Here is a 23,860-nt window from a genome sequence, read left to right as displayed (position 1 = left end):
TCGTTTGTTAAAAAAAAACAAAAACAAAAACAAAAAACCTGATCGTATGAAAATATCTCTGCTTAAGAAGAATTCACGCACAACGTGTTTACATAAAACTTGTAGCTCAAGCGGTTAACAATGTATATTCATTTACCCCTTGAATGTAGTAGTATTTAAGGTTGTTCTATATTTGATTGACACCTTGTTATGCGACGGTATAGCAATCACAGCCGTAGAACTCTTGAATGTGTATTTATACATCTAAAGTGACACTAAACCAACCAAAATACAAAAAGAAATGAAACACTAGCTGTGTTGTGTAGGACCTTCGAACCACAACCATCTTTATTCTACGGCCTAAATTCCTTACCTGGCAAATGGCCTAAGCCAGCAGGGCAATAGGTCCTCATCAGTCTCTTTTACTGCATTTAATTTCCATCCTACTTGTTCAACGGAGATATCAGTATCCCAAGTCAATCACGCATGCACTGGTCTAGCCTATGAGAAAGTTAAAACGCATTGTTTTGAGTGATTGATGTGGGATACCGACACAATGACATCCCGTTGCAGATAAGTTTTTCTCATGTATTACATGGAAACTAGCCTCAATTTTATGTCCAATGATGCATTCTCTAAACCCATCCCACACTTGCACAACAGTCACTACACACATAATATAGACACACAAAAGCAGTAATCTTCATTTTCTAATTGTCTGCAGGTCTAACCAGCTACAAATTCATGTGAACGTTGTTTATAACGTGTTAAGAACGATGAAACAAAATATGAATACACAACGCCCAGCATGGCAGGTGAACCATACCTATGTAGAGGTAAGTAGCACTGTTCCATGCCCAGAGAGACTCCACCCAGGACCAGAAGTCACCAACATTAGTGCTGCCAGAACCTTCGAATTTTGCTTTCAACACTATAAAAGCAACTGGCGGGAACCCAATAAACCCCAGAATGAGATTGCAAACCGCCCTTGAAAGTGTTCTTATGCTCCTAGCTTTAACATCGGGCTTCAACGGATGAGCCATCAAGCACATTGGTACCATCAGTAACCCCCCAATCTCTGCTGTAGCAAAGTTAATGACCGACATGAGACACAAACCAGTGAAGGCAGCTGAAAGAGTCACTGATTTCAAGATGGGCCATTCTTCTCTTTGAGGTTGAGATTCATTGGCATGAGAAGACGGAGAAGCCAAAACCATGTACATGACCACAAGGCTGAGAACTGAAAGCGAAACCCAGATTGCAAAGCTGGTTGTTGGGGTGCAACTCGGTATTTGACAGATAAAATACGGGAGTAATGAAACAACAGAACCCCACAAGTGGACAATAAAAGCCTTCTTTGTTGCATATAGCCATTTCCATGATTCGAGAGTGACGATGGCCGAGGAAGCAGGTTTCCCTTTTTTCACACTAGAATCAGAGTTACTAGAATTAACATAGAGAGAAGCTGCTACCAAGGGGAGTGGGGCAACTAGTAGGGCAAAAGCAATCATGTAGACTCCCACTGACACAAATTTAGCCGGAGACGTTAATAGGTACAGAAAAAATGACTGGTGAAACTTCTCTAGAAGGTTGTTTACTGACCGAATGACTCCTTCAATTAATCTGCATAAATAAAAAAGAAACCCACAACAAAAATTTACACTCAAATACTGAATATTCATATTATTGCATGCCATAGATGCATACGCAAGTACAGCATATGTAGAAAACAAAAAGAACGAACTGTAAAATTGAAGATGCCCTAAAAAGCTTTAAATGCTTACAGAAACCAAAAATAAAAAATAAAAAATCTTATATATGACATATCAAATGAAAATGAAAATTGCATATGATCAACTTATTAGCAATCAATATTTCTAGGAAGTAGATGCTATTCAGCACTAACCGGGCACTTCGTAGAAGTAAATCATTTCGCCTGGCTATGTTCTCCAAAGAAGAAAATTGGGGGAAAATTTCCAACGTAATTGCATCAACTTGGTAATCACGGAAGGCACCATGAGGACCAGTGGGGATACCCAAAGCCTGGCATCATGAAGAATTTGATATAAGTATAAATATCTTTGTTTTATATCCTTTTACATCAAATTCAAAACTATAAACAAAGATTCTTAGCTTCTTAATTTTAAAAGTATCAACAAAGTAATCTAAGACAACAAAAAGAAAGTTGACTGACCTGGTTGTACAATGAACTTGCAAGTGTAGCACTGCCCTCGACATAATCAGCAGCTGGGATACCAAATTTCCAGTTGGGATTTAAGCTTCTAGCAAAATGTCCTAGTGATTCTAATATTTCACCCAAAGTCTTGAGCCACTTCAAGCCAAGTAAAGACCAAAGTTTCTCCACCTTTACCCGCAAACCTTGCCTATGCACTGCTAAGTAATTCACAACATTGATGAGGTCAAGATTTGGCATCTGCCCATTGGATGCCTCAGCATAGATGCCTAGACTATCCTCAAAATGTTCACTTCGATCTGCTACCTTGATGACAAGAGCTGCAGCCATGGTTCCAGCACGTTTAAATCCGTCGTAAATCGCCCTTTCTGTTGACAGGTTCTCATTCATTTCATACAGATTATTGCTTTCAGGACACATTTCTGCATCTAGCGTACCCAGTCCACTAAATACAGGCGTGTGATAGTCTCTTAGCCAAGCAGAAACTGCAGCATACTCTCCAAATTGGGAATCGGCAACGAGCCATATAACATCCTTGGCCAGCCAAGGAACTCTGTTGAGCAAGGAAAATACCGAGTATGCAATGCCCAAAGAAAAGGCTTCATTCGGGTTCACTTTAGCTGAATTGAAAGGAGTAACTAAGACAATAGCTTCCTTCCCATCACCACGTGGTGCTCTAATAATTCCAACAGTATTGACCCCATGCAACGCACAACTGATGTTCTGCTCAACTCTTCCAGAATCAGGGCTAGAAAAGAAGTGGAGCGGGTGAAATTGGTTTAACTGAGGATGGAACTTGTGAAAACTAACTTCAGCACCCAAGTTCGACATATGCTGGGCAATGATTCTTTGACTTCCTCTGAAACATGCCGTAAAAGTTTGATAAATCTGACACGATCAACTAATCTACTTTCAAAGTCGAAAACTTAAGATGTAATGTGCCCGATTGAGCAACCTACCATGGTACTTAAATCAACCTCTAAATATTAGACAGTAGTTTCCCTCTCCAGTGCCGGAGCCCGAAGCAAAAAGTTTAAATTTTGGTTTTTTAAGTAACTTCGAACGGTAAACAGCAATGTCTACACTCTACAGACTACAATCAACATAAACAATAAAGTGCACCGAAAATTTAAACGAATGACATACATTGCAGAACCGAGAGTCTTCGAATTCGAATTAGTCAAATCGTTTACCAATCTATTCGCCTCTGCAACCTCCTGATTCGAAAGCATAGACGCCACGGAGCCTGCGAATTAAGCAACCACATCAGCAGCAACAGAACAATGTTCATAACCGAATACTTTTCGACAAATAACCCAAACGGAAGTGAAAAATAGAGAGAAATTGGAGAACTGACCAGGCATGAGGGCATTCTCGGAAATATAAGTGTTCTTGGCGAGAACCGGAAGCAGCAAGAGCGCCACCACCCCGGCGGCGGAGAAAACGACACTGACAAAAGAGAAAAACGACCGCCAATTCATCGTTATCAGCATTAGCTGGTGACAGCCATAATAATTTAGTATGGGGATGTAATATATAGAAATAAATTAAATTAATTACCTGAACAAGAAGCTGTGGGAGATGAGGAAGATCCCCAGCCATACGATCGGTTTACGTTTAGGTTTAGCTCCGGTGGCGGTCTCGCTACCGCACTCCGCCATTGTTCTCCGGAGTGGATTCGAAATCCGATGGCGGATGGGATCGGTTGTTTCTGTTAGGGGAAGTGTGAGTTTCGCAGTCCATCAGTCGGAGTCCATTTGTAGGGAACGAAGAGGAAGAGCTGAGCTAAAAGCCGCAAGTGAGTCAGAGACGACGAGATCCGAGTTGGCGGGTTGGACTTGAGGACTTGAGGGTGGTATCGGGCTTTTGGGCTTATTTATTGGGTAAAAGACGAAAAGGCCTTTGGGCTTATCTGATATAATATGGGCCATTTTGGCAAAAAGCTTGATCAGCAGGCCAGCCACCACTTCGTTTACCTAAACCAACATGCCGGTTTAGTTTGACGTAGAATATAACCTAATACTACTCACTATAGTACTAACTGGCATGCAAGCGATATTCTAAAACGCAGATGTAGGATTTGAATTAGGAAGCAAAGTATGAAGAATATATGATATAGCCTATGAGCTCGTTTAAATGTGCTTTTAAAATGACTGAAAACGTTGTTAGAATATTTTTGGGTTTCAAAAGCACTTAAAGTGCTTAGTGCTTCTTCCAGAAAGCACTTTAAGTGCTTTTCCAGGATTTACTAGCATTTTTACTAAGGATTGTTTCCAAAAACACTTTCACTAGAAGTACTTTTAGTCATTTTAAAAGCACATCCAAACAAACTTTATGTAATCATGTTCGGTAGTTTGGGCTAGAGCTTTAATTCTCTCACTGGCCTCTTCTCTTATCCCATTTCCTCCTTTTTTTCTTCAAACGTTTTAGAAAACAAAACCAACGGATTTTTCTTCTAGTATGCACCGGAGTATAACGTCAATTGCACTACTGCCTTTGATAACCATTGGTAAATCACGAAACTACTTTCACGTCTCATGAAAAAAGCACACACGAATCGAATTACATGCTGACACTGCGGTCACAAAATCATTCATTTACGGAGTTCTTTAACATTCATGCCCAAAAGTAATTCGATCTTCCGCACGCAGCAATAACAGTTATTCGATAGAAAAGCAAAACATTCTCAATGGGTTCCAGAAAATCGATTTTACAGACATGCAGATTGTATATAACGTACAAGTAAAAGTGGCCTCAACACCGGCTCAAGGTAGAACCGGGAAGAACATAGGCATAGCCCATTTTAAATAATACCTACAACTACATAAGGTGCACCAAGATCGGTGAGATATATGATCAAGCAAAAGAACCGCAACACCCCTATAGCACCTAAACAATCCTTTCGAAACAGACATCAACTACGACAGTGAGTATACAGAAACACTACGTAGAAAGCTACTTAAGTCGACCATGTAACTAGCTAATTGCTTGATTTTCAGCAAGCACATGCTACTCAGAACTACTAGTGACAAAGGTTAAAGATGATCATAGGCTAGCTACGTAGAAAGCTACTTAAGTCGACCATGTAGCTAGCTAATTGCTTGATCTTCAGCAAGCACATGCTACTCAGAACTGCTAGCGACGAAGGTTAAAGACAATCATAAGCTAGCTACGTAGAAAGCTACTTAAGCGGACCATGTAGCTTGCGAATTGGCAACAATGCCAACATGTCCCCATGTTCTTTCTTAATCTATCAAGCATTTCATTTCACTTGAATAACTAATAACCCAAAAGCAAACACGGAATCAAATATACAACCAAAAATTGGGAAACCAGAAAACCCAACAAACTCAAAATCCAAATACAAATTGAGTCATTGACCTACAAAAATTAGCTGAGCAGAGCAGGTTCAGCCAGCTAATTGCCCGTGTTCAAACATCGCCAAGATGTCCAACTGGATAAAATGTCCGAAGAGCCTCTCTCCTATTCATTACAAACAAAGCGAAGGCGCTACTTAGCCCTAAAAAGAATGAAGGCCGTGCGACCCACGCAGAGTTCTTAAGCCATCAACTATTTCATTTTCATTGCATAACTAATTCCAACAAGCAAACACATAACCACACACCCAAACGAACATTCCGAAAATCGAAACAGATTCAAATTGCAAGTAAAAATTGAGTCAACAAAACCCATTTCATTCTCTGTTTGCATAAAACAACAAAGACGATCTAACAGTAAGCAATAAAATCCAATACCATATCTCAATAATAAGGTAGCACATTATATAAAATAGCGAAAAACTCCGAAAAACGACAAGAAATATCGAATTGGTTGAAAAAACCTAAGCGGTGAGCACGACGGCGCCACCGGCCTCCTTGATTTTCTTCTCGGCGGTCTTTGAGATCAGCTTGGCCTTCACCACCAACGGCTGAGACGGCAAAACGCCCTTCCCCAACACCTTGAAGTAGCCGAACTGAGTGACGTCGAGCAACGGCGCCTCGCTTCCTCCCTTGGCGGCGGCGGCCTTGTCCTTCACGTCCTGGGGTACAAGCGACCACAGCTTGTCGAGGTTGACGATCGGGCAATGGAACTTGTTGCGCAGCCTGTGGAAGTACCTCATCCCGACCTTACCGAAATACCCTGGATGGTACTTGTCGAAGAGGATCCGGTGGTGGTGCATTCCTCCGGCGTTACCGCGACCGCCGGGATGCTTGCGGTGCTTGCCGATACGCCCGTGACCTGCGCTGACGTGGCCCCGCTTCTTGCGATTCTTCTTGAACCTCGTCGTCATCGTTGTCCGCTAGGGTTTTTGGGGGGCGGCTGCTGGTGAAATGGAGGAGCTTAGGAGCTAGGGTTTTATTGGAAGAATATATAGGGAAGAGGAGAAAATGGATTGTCGAAAGACATGAAACGCCGCGTTTCGAGTTTGGGCCGTTGTTTATTTTTTCCCGCCTCCATCGCGGGTTTCCTGGAAAATTGGGCTTTTCTGTTAGAGCTTGGGATCAACGTAAAGTTGAAATTGGGCCTCACGTGGAAATATCAACTTTGCCCTCTAAAAATATTTAGAAAACTAAAAATTAACAAACATTTGATATTAGATAGCGTCGGCACCAAAATATGATAGCTAACCCATTCTGTGACGATCCTTCAAATTTTCATTACACGTAAAAATTATCATTCGAGCCTCGTGAATATCATCATTGGATTAAAAATGCCATCAAGTAAAGATCAAAATCGATTTGCGAAAAATGAAATCAAAACACGTATTAGGAATTCATAAGAAAGAGAGAGGGATGAACATGAAATCAAACTTGAAGAGGGTATTATGAAGGTGATGGTTGGAGATGAGGGAGGTGGCTGAGTAGGTAGCTCGGTTAGTTTTTTCATCTATGTTTCTAAAACCCATAAAATGTGAGTCTCTTCTCGATTTGAAGAAACTTTTTTTTTTCTGTCGGTGTTATGAACTTTTGAAGAGTTGGGTGGGTCGTGTTTTTCTATTTTTGGAGTTTTGTTAATGATTTTAAATCTTCTCTCTTTTTAAAAAAGTTTAGTCCATGTGGCACCACATAGGTCTGACACGTCATCAAAGTAATAGTAAAATAAATGGAATGGGACGGTAGGGACGATTCATTTGTGATACCAAATTTCAAGAACGATATTGATCAATTTTCAAAAACTAAAATAAAAAGTGAGGTCAATTTCAAAGATCATTTATGATAAAAAAAATCCTATTTTATAATACTGGCGCAAAATTTTCGTTATAGTGTCATACTTATGTCCAAATTAACTAGTACTTTTGATATTAGCTTCTCTATAAATATTGTACGCAATTGATTGGGGATTTGTTTCTTTCTTACATAGGAAAATAAAAATAAAAATATATTTAATTCGTGAGACTTGAGACTTGAGACTTGAAGGGTTTAAGATCCTTAGCAGCTAACATTTCCTTTCCTCCTACTTTGTTAGGTCGTCTTCTTCTTTTTGTCGATTCTAGGTCTTCCTCTTCGCTCTCTGTACTTCCTCCTCTCAGAATTAGAAACCCTCATGGATTCGCATACCAACGACCCTAACCTCGACGGCGAAGCTCACGACATTAACGGGCCAGACCACCGGCACGAGCCGGCGGAGGATGACGACTACAGCAGGTCCCAGCCTCACACTGGCGACGGCGCCAGTCCCGGGTAATCTCTCTTCTCTTTTACTTTCACGCCTCCGTTTGGTTCCCGAGAAAATTTAGGGAAAACCCAGAAAAAATTCGAAATCTCAGCTTAGCTATCTTTCTCTAATTCCGTAGGAAAATCTTTATAGGGGGTCTGGCAAGAGAGACTACCACAGGTAGGATTTTCAATTTTCGTATATGCTTAGTTGATTGATTACTGTGATTTTTTAGTTTTTAGGGTTTCTGATTGGGAATCTGTTCTGGTAATGCAGCGCAATTTATAAAGCATTTTGGTGCGTACGGTGAGATTATAGATTCGGTGATAATGAAGGACCGGAAGACGGGCCAACCCCGTGGTTTCGGGTTTGTGACGTACGCAGACCCTTCTGTGGTTGATAAAGTCATTGAGGATGCTCATGTTATCAATGGCAAACAAGTAGGTATTTTTGAGCTGTATACTTCTTTTGTTTGTAAAAAAAGGAACTTGCGTATGAATTTTTTTTTTTTTTTTTTAATAATTTGGAGGTCGAAATCAAGCGAACAATACCCCGGGGAGCAATGGGTTCTAAGGATTTCAAGACCAAGAAGATTTTTGTGGGTGGAATTCCAACAACTGTAAATGAAGGTGCTCTTATTTGTTGGTGCTTGTCCCTTTTCAGTTTCTAGTTCTTGAGTATAGTTAATGAGGTACTTATGTTTTTTTGTAAATGGGCAGAGGAGTTTAGCGACTTCTTTTCACAGTACGGAGAGGTCAAGGAACATCAGATTATGCGGGACCACTCCACTGGTCGCTCCCGTGGATTTGGATTTGTTACCTTTGACACAGAGCAAGCAGTGGATGAACTCTTGGACAAGGGGAACAAGCTTGAGTTTGCTGGAGCTCAGGTGAGTTGTCTACTGATAAACATTTGTCTGTGCCCTTGTATGCTTTATGATTATGCCACATGGGGCAAATTCCCAAATAGTTATCGTATGCATTATCTGTTGCATTGGTTGTAGTTTAGGATTATGGTGTGCCGAATTTTGCATTGATGTTCCACATATCCTCGTTAATTGTCATATTCTAGTACTAGTGAGTAGTGACATACACGAATGGCCATCTCAGTATCTTGTTTATCAAGATTTTGTGTTTATTATATGTGTCGTCTCATGTTGTCAATTGAGTGTTTGCTCCCTCTTTTTAATTTTCTGCTTTTGCTGATCGATGTGGAATAATGGTTTTGTAATGGGTTGCACTAAATTGTTGCTTGGTTTAGTAGTACCTGTAAATTACTTAAAAGTTACTTATTGTTTTAATTACCAAAAAAAAGTTCGCATTGCTTTATTCACTTTTGAAGTGATGAATAAGGAAACCATGGTACTGTATGCTTGACCAAACAAAACTAAGGTAGAATTCACTTGCGTACAAGAAAATAGTTTACTTGTACTCAGACGGTCTGGCCATATAGTAAATGCATCTATGATCATTCAAGAAGCTTGATAATTTGGATTCATCTGTTATTTCTTGTAGGTAGAGATAAAAAAGGCTGAGCCAAAGAAGCCAAACCAACCTGCACCACCATCAAAACGTTATAATGATTCTAGACCTGCATATGGTGGTGGGTATGGAGAAAGCTATGGTGGATTTGGAGGTAGCAGTTATGGTGGTGCTGGTGGTTATAGGTCAGCTGCTGCTTATGGTGGTAGAGGCAGTGCTTATGGAGGATATGGTGGCAGTGAATTTGGCGGATATGGAGTATATGGTGGCGGCGGTGGTATAGGGGCTTATAGGGGAGAATCTTCCATAGGATATTCAGGCCGTTATGGAGGAGCCTATAGCAGGGGTTACGATATGGGAGGTGGTTATGGTGGAGCTGGTGAGAGTTATGGGGGATATGGAGGTGCTGGCGGGGCAGCTGCTGGTGGTGGTGGTTATGGGAGTGGCTATGATGCAGGTTTTGGAGGTGGTTATGGGGGGGGCTATGGAGGTGGTAGTGGAGCTTCCTTTTACGGTAGTCGAGGAGGGGGATATGGCGGTGCAGGTAGTGGCCGATATCATCCATATGGGAGGTAGAAGGGTCTGTTGTATTTTAGGATGAAAGAAGTCCGCAGCTAAATGAACCTAACTTTGTAGCTATTGGCTTCAAGCCTACAGGCGTGTGTTTCCAGTTTTTCACTTGGTCTCATTTCTCTCTTTCTTTCTTTTGCCCCGGCGGCAATGGAGGCCGGTAACCTTGTGTCAAGGACGTTCCGTATAATCTTCGGTTGAATTCTTTTTATTTCATTGAAGCCCTTTATTTGTACCAGGACTATGAGATTAAAGAGACCTGGCAATTGACATTAACAGGCTGCACATTTGTGCAGATGTTTGCATTCTCGCACTGAATTTTATTTCGTACGATGGCTTAGAGACTGCCATTTTTGTTATTACTTTCTGAGTCCGTGGGACTTTTAGGATCTCACCCGTTGGAGATGTTCTTAACAATTTTTGCATGATTTGCTAGTTTTTGTTTGGAAAGCATTTCACCGTCCTCCATCTTTTGTGATGCTTGTACGTCTTGGGCTCTGCCCTTTGTGTCAATACATGCTTTTAGATATTTTCTTTTTAACTCGTATGAAATTTTTAGTTAAACCCAAAAAATTAATAATTAGACAACCAGTACCAATTAACCTTTGATTCGGTGATGCTTCTCTTCCTAGTGATGGAAGCAGTTTTAAGTTCGAATCACTTGACTCCTACAACCAAAACAAAATGATTAAGAAAACAGTATATTGTTACTCGTACAATTTTCTTAACTTCATAAGGGTGAAATGGTTTCGATCAGTATTCAAAATATCATTATTATTGAAAATATTATTATATAAATTTATGAAATTATCGATGCATCTTTTGACCTGTATAAGTAACCCAAAAAAGAGAGAAAAAAGATGAAACTACTTTTCTGGTAGGCAGGACTTTTCTCCGAGCTGGTTTGTGTCAAGTATTAATCACATATAGGAGAGATTTTTTAGTGTGACCGACGCATGAAGTGATACACTACGTGTCACTACACAAATGATGAAATATAATATGTGTTAAAAAGTTATTAACTTAAAAAATAAAATTTCTCATCAATTACATAAAAATATGTGATGCGTCACAATTAAAAATTTCACACGCGCGATGGAGAAAGAATGGCGACGGTGTCCTGGAATCTGAGCCCGAGTCCACGCCTAAAGGTGCACACAGACTCATAGATTTATTTATTTATTTTACATATTTTATTTATAAAATAATAATAACTGCGAAAATCTCCATTTGGTGTCGCCATTGTTTGTTCTCGTAGCTGCTTCAAGTCTCCTGCAGAAAGAGAGATAAGAATCAAGATAACTATGACCCTTACAAAGTCATCAAAATTACGCCTCCGCCCAAGAATCTCGGCCTTCGTTGCTTTCCCTCCGTAAGTCCTATCTCATTTTTGCAAATTATTAATCTTTTTCTGCGAATTATTTTTTAATTACTTTTTGTTTGAGGAATTGCAATTTCATAATTGGCTAAGAAAACTAGAGAATATGTTCCAATTAAAATATAAAAAAGTACCCAAGTTTTTATGGGAAAGGGATCATTCTTAATCCCTTCTTCTTAATCCATTAAATTTAGAGATTTGAGCTATTGGAATTTCATCCAACGGTAAAAATTATTATAAGCTTTAAAATAGGCTTTTATTTGTAGCAGTTTGATCAAATCTCAATAGCCCGAATTTCCGGACTCGATGGATTAGGAGAGAGGAATTCAGAGAGGATTCCTTTCCGTTTTTATGGGTCCACTCCGTATGGTATTTCAAGCTGAACCGTTTATGTTTTAGGTATTTTCTCAAAGATTACATCTTCAAAAAATTACCCCACTATAAAGCCATATGACCGTTGAATTAAGTGTTCAGAGTTTTTTATTTTTTCAACACATGAATGTGTTAATGTTTTAAATTTGTCTAAGTTTTTTGCAAGGATGATATGAGTGATGGTTCGGATCGTTAAAATATATTACGGAATGGACTCCAAAATAATGTATGTCAAAAGTTATGTAAAAAATGGAGTCACGGATCAGCTCCCTATAAAAAGAAAATATTAAAATGAGAGGCAAAAATGTTTCCCTTTGCTAGACAGATTGGGGACTTGTGGCAAAAGAGCATCAAATCCCAGTAATAATTTTGGGGATCAATTCTGAATCTGTGAATGTCTGTTGAGTGGGAATTATGCATGTGCTGCTGCTGCTGCATTTGCTCTTGCTTATTATATTAATTGTATTATGAGCGGTTTAAGCTCGATTACTGCAATGATTAAGCACTAATGCCGTCGATTAGGATGTCACAGATGTACAAATTGACTGTAAAAGGAAGTTTTTCGAGTGTGAATTTGGTAGAAGCTGCGTGATCGATGTATTGAAACTTGAAAGAGTTGGTCACTGAAATCCCTTTTGCTCTAGGGGGACATATACACTTGTTCTGATAGATTGGTGTTGGCGATGACTTTGGGAAGTGTCACAAGAGGAAGCCCTTTATGGTTTTTGGAGGAGGTTGAACCCCAATGAGTCCCACTTTTCCTTTTCTTTTCTCTTTTGGCTAGTAAGCATCACTGTGCCGTCGAGAAATGCAAAACCATACCGAGGATGTGAGGCGTCCTCGTTTAAATGTGTATCAGATGGCTTCTTCGGGTGTGAAAACATTTCTAAAGTAGTGTTTCGCTTGAAACATTTCTAAAGTAGTGTTTCGCTTGGGTAAAAACATAGCATCGACCGTGTACTCAGTCGTCTTGATCTTTCAGAAACTGTAAGAAACTAACAGATTACTTAGACAATAATATGTCGAAATGAAGATAAGCAATGTAATTCACATTCGTGGCTAACTTAATTAAGCGTGAAGTTAAGAGCACGAGTTTCAGTGTTTACTGCACACACCTAAAGAACACAGTGACCGAGCAATGGTGAATGGGATCACAAGGTGATCAAAGTCTTTGTGCTGCGGCATTTTCTTTTCTTAAGTGTCTAAACGCCGTTTTATGTTGTTCTAAGATGTACAGGCATGGAAGATGATTCACGTACGGGATCAAATTTGGTCCTTTTTATTTGGCTAGGCAAATGATCACCACCTATGAGATTTGAAGTTCTCACACTGTTTCATTCTCCATCACATTTGTGCGGGGAGAGGGCACCCCTTCGCACGAGTTCAGGAAACTGCACCGGAACCTTCCCTAAAACTATACTTGCATCCAAACTGATCGTTTCTCTCCGGCATGCTGTCAGTATTACTCTGTTGTGTTGGTTTCGTTTATACGAATAACTATGATTAGTGTGATTACGTCTGTCTTGCTGTCTATATTACTTTGTTTGCTCATCCATGGGGGAGCGGCAGGCCCTACGGATGTGTGTGATACATCGAATTTGCGACCGAATATGCTATTTTCTTCTCTTTTGATTTTCCTTGTGTGTATTCTTATTGCACCTTCCATGCTGCAGAACCTACATTGCGGGGACAGTGTGACAATAGAAGGCCAAACTTACACAATCTGGGCCGTAACTCGTCGGTACTGGCTCCGGAAGGGGAAGTATGAACCGAGCGAGAAGAGGCTTGACGTTTTGTCAACGGCGAGATACGTCTTAAATTTGTACCTAGAAAACTTGTAAGAACAATCTTGACATCTTGTTTAATGTTAGTTTCCTCATCACATTCCTTGCTAGTTCGCCCATGCACAGAGAAGGAAAGGAATGTTTAGTTTAATGCTTCTAGTTTGTAATTGTATGGAGAATTCTTTGGTGGGACATCTACGTCGTGATGTTACTAATTCACGTATACTAAATGTTATAGTTGCATATGTTATAATATGAATAGATCCGTAAAATCACATGATAGTGTAAGTGCTTGACTGAAAAAGTTACTTGTTTGTATATGGAGCATGTGTGGTCAATGAGTTTCACACATGAGTCAATATGTTGTGTTGCCACAAAGGGATTTGTTTGGCGTGATGGGTGAGATTAGATCATAGGGATATGATTGAATTCGCAGTGACGTATAATTCACTCTATTATGAACTCATAATGCACTAATATTGTCCATCTCACATTTGACACAATAAATAACGGATTGAACTGAAGTTTATTTTAATTGATCACAACTTATTCCATCCAGCTCATCAGAAAATGCCTTAAGGTTTTTTAGTTTGGAACTGATCTTGACAACTCTATGTTAGTATTGTGTGGCTGTGTTTTAGGTACATTGAAAGATTGCTCACCGGGAGAAATGGAAAAGGAGGCAGATTGTCTGCTCTCCTGTTTGGGTGCCCTTCCCATCCCCTCTTATTTTGTGATGTCACGATTAAGCTAATTCTTTTTTATAGAGATAATAAGAAAAAAAAATATATAAAATATTAACGTGACTTAATCATGACGGTACAAATAGGAAGGAATGTGAATAACACCCAAACAGGAGGGACAGACAATCTGTCTCCAATGGTGGTCCCTACTAGTCAAGATATTGTCTAAATTCCCTCCTAATAATTATCCGTGTCAGAACCAAGTGTTCTGCACCATATACAACCGGGAACGGATTCCTCCTGAGCCTCTTGAGTAAATCATACGGATGGTTGGATTTTAATCAAACGGTTACAATTATTATAATTTTCAGAGGGGCTTCTTGTTTGTAGCAGTTGGATTAAAATCCAACGGCTCGTGTGATTTGCTTAGGAGGCTACCTCCTAAGCTCAAGAGGGGATCCGTTCCCTATACAACCGTCTGATGAACGTATGGTTTGAAATGGGTTTTTTTTGGATCCCACATCGTTAGGAAAGCATGTTACGTGTATCTGGTCACCATCACGAGAATGACTTTTTTATTTTTTACTTTTTTACATTGATATTATTACACGAACGAAAAGGAAGTAGATTTAACCTTACAAGAATAACTTGTACAACTCGTGTTTATCGCAATTAGGACGTTCCGATACTAATACACAATGTCAAATATAGGTTTGTTTTCACGAAACATTGTGTAGTAAAATTGATTTTTACAATTAAAATACTTGTTTTATATAAGTTGTTATAGAAATCTCACTGCACTTACGATCTACAATACAAAACACCACCCTCGGCCCCACATAATGGAATTAGTGGGAACCCCAGCGTGATTGTGGTGAGATTTTTTAGTTTGCCTGAAAACGCACTAACGCACTAAGTTTTATAACATAAATAGTTGAATATTTGAAAAAAAAAATAAAAATTAACTGCTTGTACAATGACATTTTGTTTAATAAACTGTATTTTCGACACATTGAATTTTTTTTGTGATTGTAGACCCTCGTACCCAAAGCTCCGTAACATTTGATACGGGCGGCCGGTCCTTCCAGATTAAACATAACCTTTTGTTTCGCCGCGGGCATACCGTAGATTCACGCGACGGGCATGACAGCCGTCCACGTGCTTTGTCGCTGGTGTTCACGTGCTCGCATGTGCGGCCTCTCTCCTGGTTCCCGCGAAAGGAGTTAACGAGATTTGTGCGGTTACTTAATCCCCATGTAATTACGACTAATTATAATTTAATTTAATTATCTTGACCTAAATAATGTTTTAAAAAATGAAAATTAAGTCCTATATCTGCTCCCTTGCAGGCGATCATGTTTTTCACAGGATTTCTCGTTACTCATGTCAGCATTCTCACTTCTGATATCTCCAGGTGTTGTCATCATATTCCTTGATTTCGAAATGGCAGCATCAGTGTCGTCTAAAGGCTCTGTAGCCTTTTCCGGGGTAAGGAAATCTTGATTCAAGGGCATGATGGAATTGATTTAAGTAAGAGTTGCTCGGGGAAGAGGAGGTCTTCGACCCCTCTTATCTATCGGATGTCTATTCGAACCTTTTAGAGTGTGGCTTTCATAGTTGCTATTGGGAGGCAGCTTTTGAGTATATTCAATTGATTTGTGGTATTTCCTATTGTAGTGGTTCCTTAGTTATCCATGTCATTTTCTTCGAAAGAATGTGTCTTGAAGCCATCGCAATTTACCAGACAAAACCAAGACGACAACGTACACACTTCCCCTTATTCCATGGGGCCTTCTCATCAGTTGCAGGGTTTGGTGGCCCGAAATTTACTTGGCGAAGATTTTGGTGTTGCGGTCAATCAAAAACATTGTCTAGGTACATTCTAGATGTTGGATATTTTCCACTCTTTGGATTAGATTCCATTGAAAAATAATTATTAGCATTGTATTATTGGAATCTAGTGAGAAAATAAAATAATATTTGAGGAGAAAGAATGCTTGAAAATTTGACAATGTTGAGGACCTCTGCTCTCACTCATGGGATAAAACGGATAACATAATCAGTAGCGGATTTAAGATTAGAATCATTGAAAGTTTTAATATTAATTTTTTAGATAGAAACATGTCAATAGATAATGACATATGTTGAAACAGTCTAATGAGTGATATCAAGAGAATCTGTCGAGTGATATCAACGCATCATCTCAAGATATTCTGGCATGCATTACATCAAATGGGCACAAGAAGGATTAGTACCAATCATTTCTCGAAAGACATTCACATGTATATTTTTCAAACTCCTAGTGGTCCTAAAACCACTTTGGTCTCAATGTACATTCGTCCTTGGACATAATTGTCTTGAAAAAATGTAGGAGCCACGTGATGTTGATAATTGCATTGCTCATATAAAATGTAAGTGGAGTTGTTATTGGCAGCTCGAAAAATAAGTTACATTTTGAAGACTATGATAACAATTGAAAATTAATAAAAGAAAAATGAGTTTGATATTGTATAATTGCGTATGATATTGCATTTGAGTATGTAGTTGTAGAATGAGGCTATTGCAAAATTTGGGTTTGGTTTCTTCATTTAAATTCCTCATATCTTATAAATATACGTTTGAAAAATCTACATCCTTGCCAGGTAGGTTCGATTGAATGCCTCAAAATTTATTGTACTGAGAATTCAAACATTGAGAAAAAAAATGTAACACTAGTCTGATCACAGCTAATAATTCTTAACATTCACAAGACCAATTCATTCATTCAAGATTGAATTCTCCAAGCGGGTTATTGGTTAAGAGAGCACTCAAAAAATTTCATGCGAGAAATTTTTTTTCGATTACGGACATTACATACCTCTTTTTTGCGCTGGTTGTTTTCATTGTAATTGCTAAAATACCTCAATGAACAAATTGAAATCAACTTTTGCAACACATCTTTAGAGGCACACGATTTGATATACTATTTGTCATATTAAATTTTTTCAACCAATTGTATTATGACATTTAACGTATCGGATTATGTTTTCGACACACTTTAAAAGCACATGATTTGATACACTATATGTCGCATGAAATTTTTATGACCAATTATATTGTGAAACTTACCGCATCAGACCATATTTTTGACACACTAAAATATCTCTGGCGTACAATGAGCCATGATACAACTAAAAAGTTTGAGTTTATTCACAAAAACAAGAACAAAGCAAAGAGACGTTCTTTCCACCACATTTTCGTCTCGGAGAACAAAATAGAGAGGAAAAAACATCCAAAGACAAAGACGGCCTTTTAAGCTTTACGCTATGCTTGCGAATTTTGGCTTCGTTTTTCTCTCAAATCCGCACCGCGACGAAAAAAAACCAGAGAAACTCCAACTTTCTGCTCTCCCCGGAAGTTAAAAATTAATAAATTTATTCATATTTTTTCTTTCTTTGTTGTCATGTTGCTTGATCCTCCTCTGGTTTTCTTGTTCGATCGGATCTGAAGCTCTTCAGTGAAATCCAAAAGATAAAAAACAGAAACAGGGACCCCCTCTAAGTTGTTTCACTTTCTCCGTGAGCTCTCGCGCTTTGGGTCTCTCGCTCTCTCTCATTGTGCCCACCAGCCATGCGAGATTGCTTGCTGTCGTCAGCTTTCTCTCTTCTCTGATCAGGTAATTTTTCTAAGCTCTCTTTGGCTAATTGGGTTCTTTGCTATGAGGTTCTTTTGCGTTGTTCTGCTGTTTGGTTGCCGGGAAACTGTGGGAAACGAAAGAAAAGGAAAGTCGGGTTTGGTTTTGAAAAGAATCAAAATTAGAACTTGGGTTCAATCACTGGAGAATTTGGGTTTCTGGGTTTTATAAAAAGATAAATTTGTGTTGAAAATTTTGTCAAATGATCCTTTTTTGATATATTTTCCCCCCTTCAACATTTTCTTGCCACCAAAAATGGCGTTTGGGGCATTGGCAGCCATGGATTGTCGAGGAAATGCATTTTTTCCCCTTTCGCGCTGCCATTAATTAGATTGTGAATTAAAGTTTGTATGTTGAATTTCGGTTCATCTGGGATTTTCTTTGACTGTATATTGTTGCAGATTTTTTGTTGATTCTGTGTTTCGAATTGACTGCTCTGATGCAATCTGCCTTGTTAATTTGAATTTTGGAAGACAAATTAAGTTGATGATTATGTACTTAATGCCTTTAGCGGTAAGATTATTACATATCATATTATCATAGTGCTCAGTTGAATTTTGCAGTGATAGTGCCTGTGTGAAAGCCATGGGGTCACTGGTTGATGGGGTTAATTCTTTGCCGAAAATTCGCGATTCTGCACCGCCCGAGGTAGGCAAGAACCCTCCTTCCACAACTGGGACTCCTCGTCCTTCTCAGCCTTCATCTCCAAAACAATCAAGAAGCGAAGGGGTTTCGTCGCCATCCTGCATGACTGCGCATACTTATTCAGTGAAGACAGACAGCTACTCAAATGGTTCTGTAAATAATCAAAAGAACCCCAACAAGACAACTAATCATAGCATGCAGCAGGAACAGTTTCTTCATATGGGGAAACACTACCACAATTCGAATAAAGGAACACTCGAACATGGAGGCCCAAATGATGTTCTTAACAAATCAGCCGAAACTTCTTATCTGAACAAGGTTTCCGTGCTGGAAGCAAAATCAAGTTTCAAGCATCCAGTTAATGATTGTGATTCGAGTAGATATCTGGAATCTAGTAATCACAGTTTGGTTCCTTATAAAGAAGTAGCCGGGCAGACAAATAGCCACCTCATTTCTCACTGTGCAAGCCCTCAGAACAGTTTATATTCTGCCTCACTGTATTGTGAAGCCAAGCAGAGTTTCACCAATACAGAAGTCAGTGAATGTATCAGCAGTGTGGAGAAGTCTGTTGAAAGCAGCGAAGTTACTAATTCCTGTGATCTTATTGAGAGCAAGACGACCAGCATCTATAGAGGCAGCACTGACAGTGATGTTAGCGATGAGAGCAGCTCCAGTAGTTTGAGCAATGCCATGTACAAGCCCCACAAGGCAAATGATATTAGTTGGGAAGCGGTGCAAGCTGCGCGATCTCATCATGATGGAACACTGGGTAAGGAGCATTTCAAGTTGCTGAGGACACTGGGATGTGGAGATATAGGCAGCGTTTATTTGGCTGAACTGATTGGCACTAAAACTTATTTCGCCATGAAGGTTATGGATAAAGCATTACTGGCAAGTAGGAAAAAACTTCTTAGGGCTCAGACAGAGAGGGAAATACTGCAATCTCTGGATCATCCTTTCCTGCCAACATTGTATACACACTTTGAGACTGCGAAGGTATCTTGTTTGGTGATGGAGTTTTGTCCCGGGGGTGACCTGCATGCACTCAGACAAAAACAACCTGGGAAGCATTTTTCGGAGCATGCTGCTAGGTTAGATATTCCTTCATACTTCCCCTTTCAGTTTAGGTTACAATAGGAATCATATTTCAATAGCCTGCAGAGAAAAGGGAGTAGTAAACCTATAAACTAGAAGGACATCAAGTGTTTTGCACACGTTTATTTGCCAGTGTTGGGGACATGCTAAAGATAATAATTCTAGTGTGTTAATCTCCTGTTTGTTTTTGCAGGTTTTATGTGGCTGAAGTTCTTCTTGCCTTGGAATATTTGCATATGCTCGGGATCATTTACAGAGACCTCAAACCAGAGAATGTTTTGGTGAGGGAAGATGGACATATAATGCTTTCAGATTTCGACCTTTCTTTAAGATGTGCCGTTTCCCCCACCCTGGTAAGATCTTCAAACTTAAGTTTGGAGACAAGGAAATCAGCATATTGTGTTCAGCCTGCATGCATCCAGCCAACTTGTGTAATGCAGCCGAATTGCATTACGCCCACATGTTTTGGTCCACGCATTTTCAAGGGCAAACCCAAGAAAGATAAAAAGATCAAAGTGAAGAAGAATGATAATGATGTATACAATCAAGTGAGCCCTCTCCCTGAACTCGTTGCAGAACCGACAAGTGCTAGATCAATGTCCTTTGTGGGAACACATGAGTACTTGGCGCCTGAAATCATTAAAGGTGAAGGCCATGGCAGCGCTGTAGATTGGTGGACCTTTGGGATCTTTCTCTACGAGCTTTTGTTCGGAAGAACTCCATTCAAGGGGCAAGGAAACCGGGCTACTTTGTTTAATGTGGTTGGCCAGCCCTTGAGATTTCCAGAGCTGCCTTCTGTCAGCTTTGCAGCCAGGGACTTGATCAGAGGTTTACTTGTCAAGGAGCCACAGCATCGTCTTGCGTATAGGCGGGGAGCAACAGAAGTTAAACAACATCCGTTTTTCCAAAGCGTGAATTGGGCACTAATTCGTTGTACAACTCCACCCCAGGTGCCAAAGCACTACATATTGGAGACTCCTGACACACCGAAAGAACCGTTAAACGGGAAGATGCCGGGCGTTGATTTGAAGCCTTCGGGTAATTATTTAGAGATTGATTTCTTTTGATTCTTAACCTTTTGTTTTCCTCTGATGAAAAACAAGTGTCCTACTGCTTCATGTGGTTGCTACATGTACACAATGGTTCCTTTCCATTGCAAGCATTACAATCTGGTAGTTCCTGAGATTTGAGGAAATGCAATTGCATTGAAAATTTTGAGGATGTATACTTGATGTTTATGAATCCCTACTTCGAATAACCTGTTTATTTATCGTTCGCCTTTCGCCCTACATATTGCTCGGAACAGTCAAATATTCAGGAATCTCTGGATTTGCACTTATTTTCTAACTCTCCGAAGCATTTCATCGCTTACTATACCCTTTCTCGTCTCTGGGTGCCTAGGTATGCACCGTAAAGCCTCTATAGGTCAGGCGAACAAGATCTTTTTCAATTAGGGTTGTAATTTGACACTGCCAAGTACAAATTATTTCCTTACTCTCAACATAAATAATTGAAAGACCAACATAAACAACACAAAAATGTATGAACTGAAATGAATTTTACACACCTCTTTCTTTTCCTTACTCTCAACATAAATATTTAAATGCCGTCCCCACCCTACACGTCTTTATTTTTTGTTGGAAAAACGATAGTTTTTTCGTTTTTTCAACTGAAAATGGCTCATTTCAAACTCAAAAACAAAAAGCTTCATCTTAAAAATGAATCGTTGTTTGAAATCTGCACTCCTTCATATTAAATTGTAGGGGTGTGCTATTCAAACATTTTTTTACGTTCCTGTTTGGGCCCAAAATATTATGATTGGGCCGAGCAGCAAGATGTGCTCGGCCCAAGGTAATGACACATGCTATGGGCCGAATAATGAAACCCGGACCAGCTGGCAGGATCGGCCAGATCCTATCTTAAGAAGTCCAGATAAATGAGGAAAGGTCGAGGAAATCCTGGTGCAACCAGGATTCTCGACCGGCAAGGGATAAAGCCTCAAAAGGAGGAGAATTCAGAATCCCAGTAGGACTAGGGTTGTTCGAGTTAAAGGTGAAATGGGGTAAGGACTCCCAATCCAAATCAGAATGGGATTCAAGGAGCGAGGTGCTATAAATACAAAGAAATTGCGCAATAGAAAGGCCCCTTCAGAATCAGCATACAATTGCCCTGCGCAAAACCTCTCAAATACCTTGAGATTTTTCCTTTTCTTTTCCTGCCGACACACCTTCAGTTTGGATAAACAGCACTGTGGAAGCAACCGGTGAGCACCTTCAGTTTGGATAAACAGCACTGCTGCCGCAGAATCAGCCGACCGAGAAGCACCTTCAGTTTGGATAAACAGCACTGCGTCGAGGTCGACCGATTATCTATCTCAGTCTCGGCCGAGAGAGGTTTTCGAACCTTTATTGGTAGAGGTCATCTTACTAAGCCGTTGCGGCATAGTTGGGTGTTACGTATTGCGTTGCTCGGCGCATTGGAGGCCGAGTGAGTTTATGATTGGATACTCGCAAGTAAGTTTCAGGGTTCGGCATTCCGAGGGCCGAACTACGTTTACCATCAAGACATATATCACATTCGAGTACCTGTGCCTGTATAGTTTGGTCTCAGTTCGGCGTGCTTATACTCTTACGAATATAATCACAGTGGCCGAATCAGGCTTCGACGATTCGTGAACTCCGTAGAATTAGTAGCCTTGTCTTCAGGCTATAGAATCCAGAGACCGAGAGCGTTCCTTCCTCGGTCGCAATCGCAAGATACAGAAGTCAACAGCGCGCTCAACGCGACCACATCAAATTTTACTCCTCGGCCGGGCTCGGCCGACGAGTTGGCACGCCCCGCATTCAACCGAAGGACGTAGTTAGCTCATTAGTTACTCGGCCTGCGCGCCACGTAGGTTTTGTAAATTTTAGAGTCAACATTTTGGCACGCCCAGTGGGACCATTGTGCTAAACCTTCGGAGTTCATGACCGTAGAGACACGGTCTACCAAGAAGAAAACAAACATGGGAAAGTCAACAGCTGACTTACCAGTGCAAGGCCTTGGGCAGGATTCACACCCAGCAAAAAATCCGGTCATTGCTTTGCCACCTGAGGCTACAAGTGTAACACGCCGAGAGAATGAGATCTGTCTCGGCGGGCAACCTCACAACGCGGCAATCCCGAATCAAACGACGCCCATATTTGTGGAGGGGATAGTGGAAGACTGCGACGACGATGGTGGAGAAGGCTCTGATCCACCAACTAGGTCGTTTCTTCGGAGACGACTTGATGAGCAGTATCGTCAGGTCGAGCAGTCGATTGGTCAAAAGATGAATGATTTGCTAAAAGCAATACGAAGTAACAACGATACACAGACCAGAATGCTTGAAATATTAGTTAGTAAAGCCTTCGAAGATGGCCAGGTCGGCCAACCTCGGCAGCTCTCGACGAACGTGCCCATACCAGCCGATAGAGCGTCCGCTCGACCGCAGCCAGTCACCTTAGAAAGAGGACCGAGAAATAGATCCGAGGGACCAAGCCAGGGAGAAGAAGCCGCTTCCGTGAACATGACCGAGGTCCAGAGAATGATTGATTCGGCCTTGAAGAAAGGGCCGAAGTTTCCAAAATTCATTCATCCATACCCGGCTTACGTAGAAAGGTTTGAATACCCACGAGGATTTAAGATCCCTGATTTCAGCCTCTTCGCCGGGGAATCGTCTTTGTCCTCATTAGAACATGTGGCTCGGTTCACAGCGCAGTGTGGGGACGTTAATAGCGACTTCTACAAACTACGTTTGTTTAATTTTTCATTAACAGGCTCCGCTTTCGCCTGGTACATTAATCTTCCACCCAATTCTGTACAGAGTTGGGAGGAGTTGGTCGAAAAGTTCCATGAACAATTCTATCGGCCAGGGATGGAGATGTCCGTATCATCCTTGGCCAGGATGGCTCAAGCATCCGACGAATCTCCAATGGAGTACTTAACAAGGTTTAAGTCGGCCAGGAATTGGTGCCGAGTACCACTCCCCGAAGTGGAATTCGTCAGGATTGCTCTCAACGGATTAGACGTGGAATACAAGAAGAAGTTCCTGGGGGCAAACATTCGCGATATGTACGAACTTGCTCAACATGTCGAACAGTATGATTACCTGCTCCGAGAAGAGAAGGTCTCAAAGTCACCATCCCGGGGAACGTTGTATAAGAACCCCACGGTCAGCTATGCATCGGCCGAAAGCGGGGACCCTCAGTACGTCAGTGTGGATGCGGCCGAGATAGTAATAGATAAACCATACGTCTGCAAGGCTCTGGCTCAAGTACACGGCAAAGACACCAAAGCCCATTCGGCCGCCAAGGACATAAGTAAATCTTCA

General features: G+C 40.5%; 5 protein-coding genes across 7 annotated transcripts; 3 read left to right on the top strand and 2 right to left on the bottom strand.

Moving 5' to 3' along the window:
* Positions 1 to 659: 659 nt before the first annotated feature.
* On the bottom strand, positions 660 to 3,960 carry LOC103926969 (glycosylphosphatidylinositol anchor attachment 1 protein). Its single transcript, XM_009335857.3, has 6 exons — positions 3,734 to 3,960; positions 3,531 to 3,622; positions 3,320 to 3,419; positions 2,174 to 3,032; positions 1,886 to 2,022; positions 660 to 1,602 (listed from the first exon to the last, which is right to left on the bottom strand). Exons 1-6 carry the CDS (start codon positions 3,832 to 3,834, stop codon positions 747 to 749), a joined length of 2,145 nt encoding a protein of 714 aa, XP_009334132.1. The 5' UTR covers positions 3,835 to 3,960; the 3' UTR covers positions 660 to 746.
* Positions 3,961 to 5,902: 1,942 nt separating this feature from the next.
* LOC103926970 (60S ribosomal protein L27a-3) lies at positions 5,903 to 6,502 on the bottom strand. Its single transcript, XM_009335859.3, has one exon. It carries the CDS (start codon positions 6,462 to 6,464, stop codon positions 6,015 to 6,017), a length of 450 nt encoding a protein of 149 aa, XP_009334134.1. The 5' UTR covers positions 6,465 to 6,502; the 3' UTR covers positions 5,903 to 6,014.
* A 1,135-nt stretch (positions 6,503 to 7,637) lies between these two features.
* Positions 7,638 to 9,918, top strand: LOC103926971 (heterogeneous nuclear ribonucleoprotein 1). Of its 2 annotated transcripts, XM_009335860.3 has the most exons (6): positions 7,638 to 7,854; positions 7,968 to 8,008; positions 8,105 to 8,268; positions 8,358 to 8,457; positions 8,548 to 8,717; positions 9,343 to 9,918. In XM_009335860.3, the coding sequence occupies exons 1-6, from the start codon at positions 7,718 to 7,720 to the stop codon at positions 9,883 to 9,885; spliced, it is 1,155 nt and encodes a 384-aa protein (XP_009334135.1). In that variant the 5' UTR covers positions 7,638 to 7,717; the 3' UTR covers positions 9,886 to 9,918. The 2 variants fall into 2 exon arrangements, with proteins under 2 accessions (XP_009334135.1, XP_009334136.1); XM_009335861.3 differs by lacking the exon at positions 7,968 to 8,008.
* An 829-nt stretch (positions 9,919 to 10,747) lies between these two features.
* On the top strand, positions 10,748 to 13,568 carry LOC125474326. Its single transcript, XM_048577845.1, has 3 exons — positions 10,748 to 11,030; positions 11,138 to 11,251; positions 13,303 to 13,568. The coding sequence occupies exons 1-3, from the start codon at positions 10,986 to 10,988 to the stop codon at positions 13,468 to 13,470; spliced, it is 327 nt and encodes a 108-aa protein (XP_048433802.1). The 5' UTR covers positions 10,748 to 10,985; the 3' UTR covers positions 13,471 to 13,568.
* A 3,732-nt stretch (positions 13,569 to 17,300) lies between these two features.
* Positions 17,301 to 20,798, top strand: LOC103926978 (protein kinase PVPK-1). Of its 2 annotated transcripts, none has more exons than XM_009335867.3 (3): positions 17,301 to 17,751; positions 18,333 to 19,505; positions 19,703 to 20,798. In XM_009335867.3, exons 2-3 carry the CDS (start codon positions 18,355 to 18,357, stop codon positions 20,574 to 20,576), a joined length of 2,025 nt encoding a protein of 674 aa, XP_009334142.2. In that variant the 5' UTR covers positions 17,301 to 17,751; positions 18,333 to 18,354; the 3' UTR covers positions 20,577 to 20,798. The 2 variants fall into 2 exon arrangements, with proteins under 2 accessions (XP_009334142.2, XP_009334143.2); XM_009335868.3 differs by having other exon boundaries at positions 18,320 to 19,505.
* The last annotated feature ends 3,062 nt before the right edge of the window (positions 20,799 to 23,860 follow it).

This window comes from the organism of the source record quoted next, unplaced genomic scaffold (genome assembly GCF_019419815.1).
Source record: "Pyrus x bretschneideri cultivar Hongxiangsu unplaced genomic scaffold, Pyrus_bretschneideri_v1 Contig12, whole genome shotgun sequence".
Taxonomy (NCBI): domain Eukaryota; kingdom Viridiplantae; phylum Streptophyta; class Magnoliopsida; order Rosales; family Rosaceae; genus Pyrus; species Pyrus x bretschneideri.
The sequence above is the reverse complement of the archived record's forward strand: the minus strand, read 5'-3'. Positions and strand labels throughout refer to the sequence as shown.

Coding starts and splice junctions, on each gene's coding strand:
- LOC103926978 (XM_009335867.3), top strand. CDS start 18,355: ATGGGGTCACTGGTTGATGGGGTTAATTCTTTGCCGAAAATTCGCGAT. Junction 19,506..19,702: donor TTTTCGGAGCATGCTGCTAG/GTTAGATATTCC, acceptor TTGTTTTTGCAG/GTTTTATGTGGCTGAAGTTC.
- LOC103926970 (XM_009335859.3), bottom strand. CDS start 6,464: ATGACGACGAGGTTCAAGAAGAATCGCAAGAAGCGGGGCCACGTCAGC.
- LOC103926971 (XM_009335860.3), top strand. CDS start 7,718: ATGGATTCGCATACCAACGACCCTAACCTCGACGGCGAAGCTCACGAC. Junction 8,269..8,357: donor ATGTTATCAATGGCAAACAA/GTAGGTATTTTT, acceptor AATAATTTGGAG/GTCGAAATCAAGCGAACAAT. Junction 8,718..9,342: donor TTGAGTTTGCTGGAGCTCAG/GTGAGTTGTCTA, acceptor TATTTCTTGTAG/GTAGAGATAAAAAAGGCTGA.
- LOC125474326 (XM_048577845.1), top strand. CDS start 10,986: ATGGCGACGGTGTCCTGGAATCTGAGCCCGAGTCCACGCCTAAAG. Junction 11,031..11,137: donor GCCCGAGTCCACGCCTAAAG/GTGCACACAGAC, acceptor TTGTTCTCGTAG/CTGCTTCAAGTCTCCTGCAG. Junction 11,252..13,302: donor GCCTTCGTTGCTTTCCCTCC/GTAAGTCCTATC, acceptor TCCATGCTGCAG/AACCTACATTGCGGGGACAG.
- LOC103926969 (XM_009335857.3), bottom strand. CDS start 3,834: ATGGCGGAGTGCGGTAGCGAGACCGCCACCGGAGCTAAACCTAAACGT. Junction 3,420..3,530: donor CGAGAATGCCCTCATGCCTG/GTCAGTTCTCCA, acceptor CTTAATTCGCAG/GCTCCGTGGCGTCTATGCTT. Junction 3,033..3,319: donor AAGACTCTCGGTTCTGCAAT/GTATGTCATTCG, acceptor GGCATGTTTCAG/AGGAAGTCAAAGAATCATTG.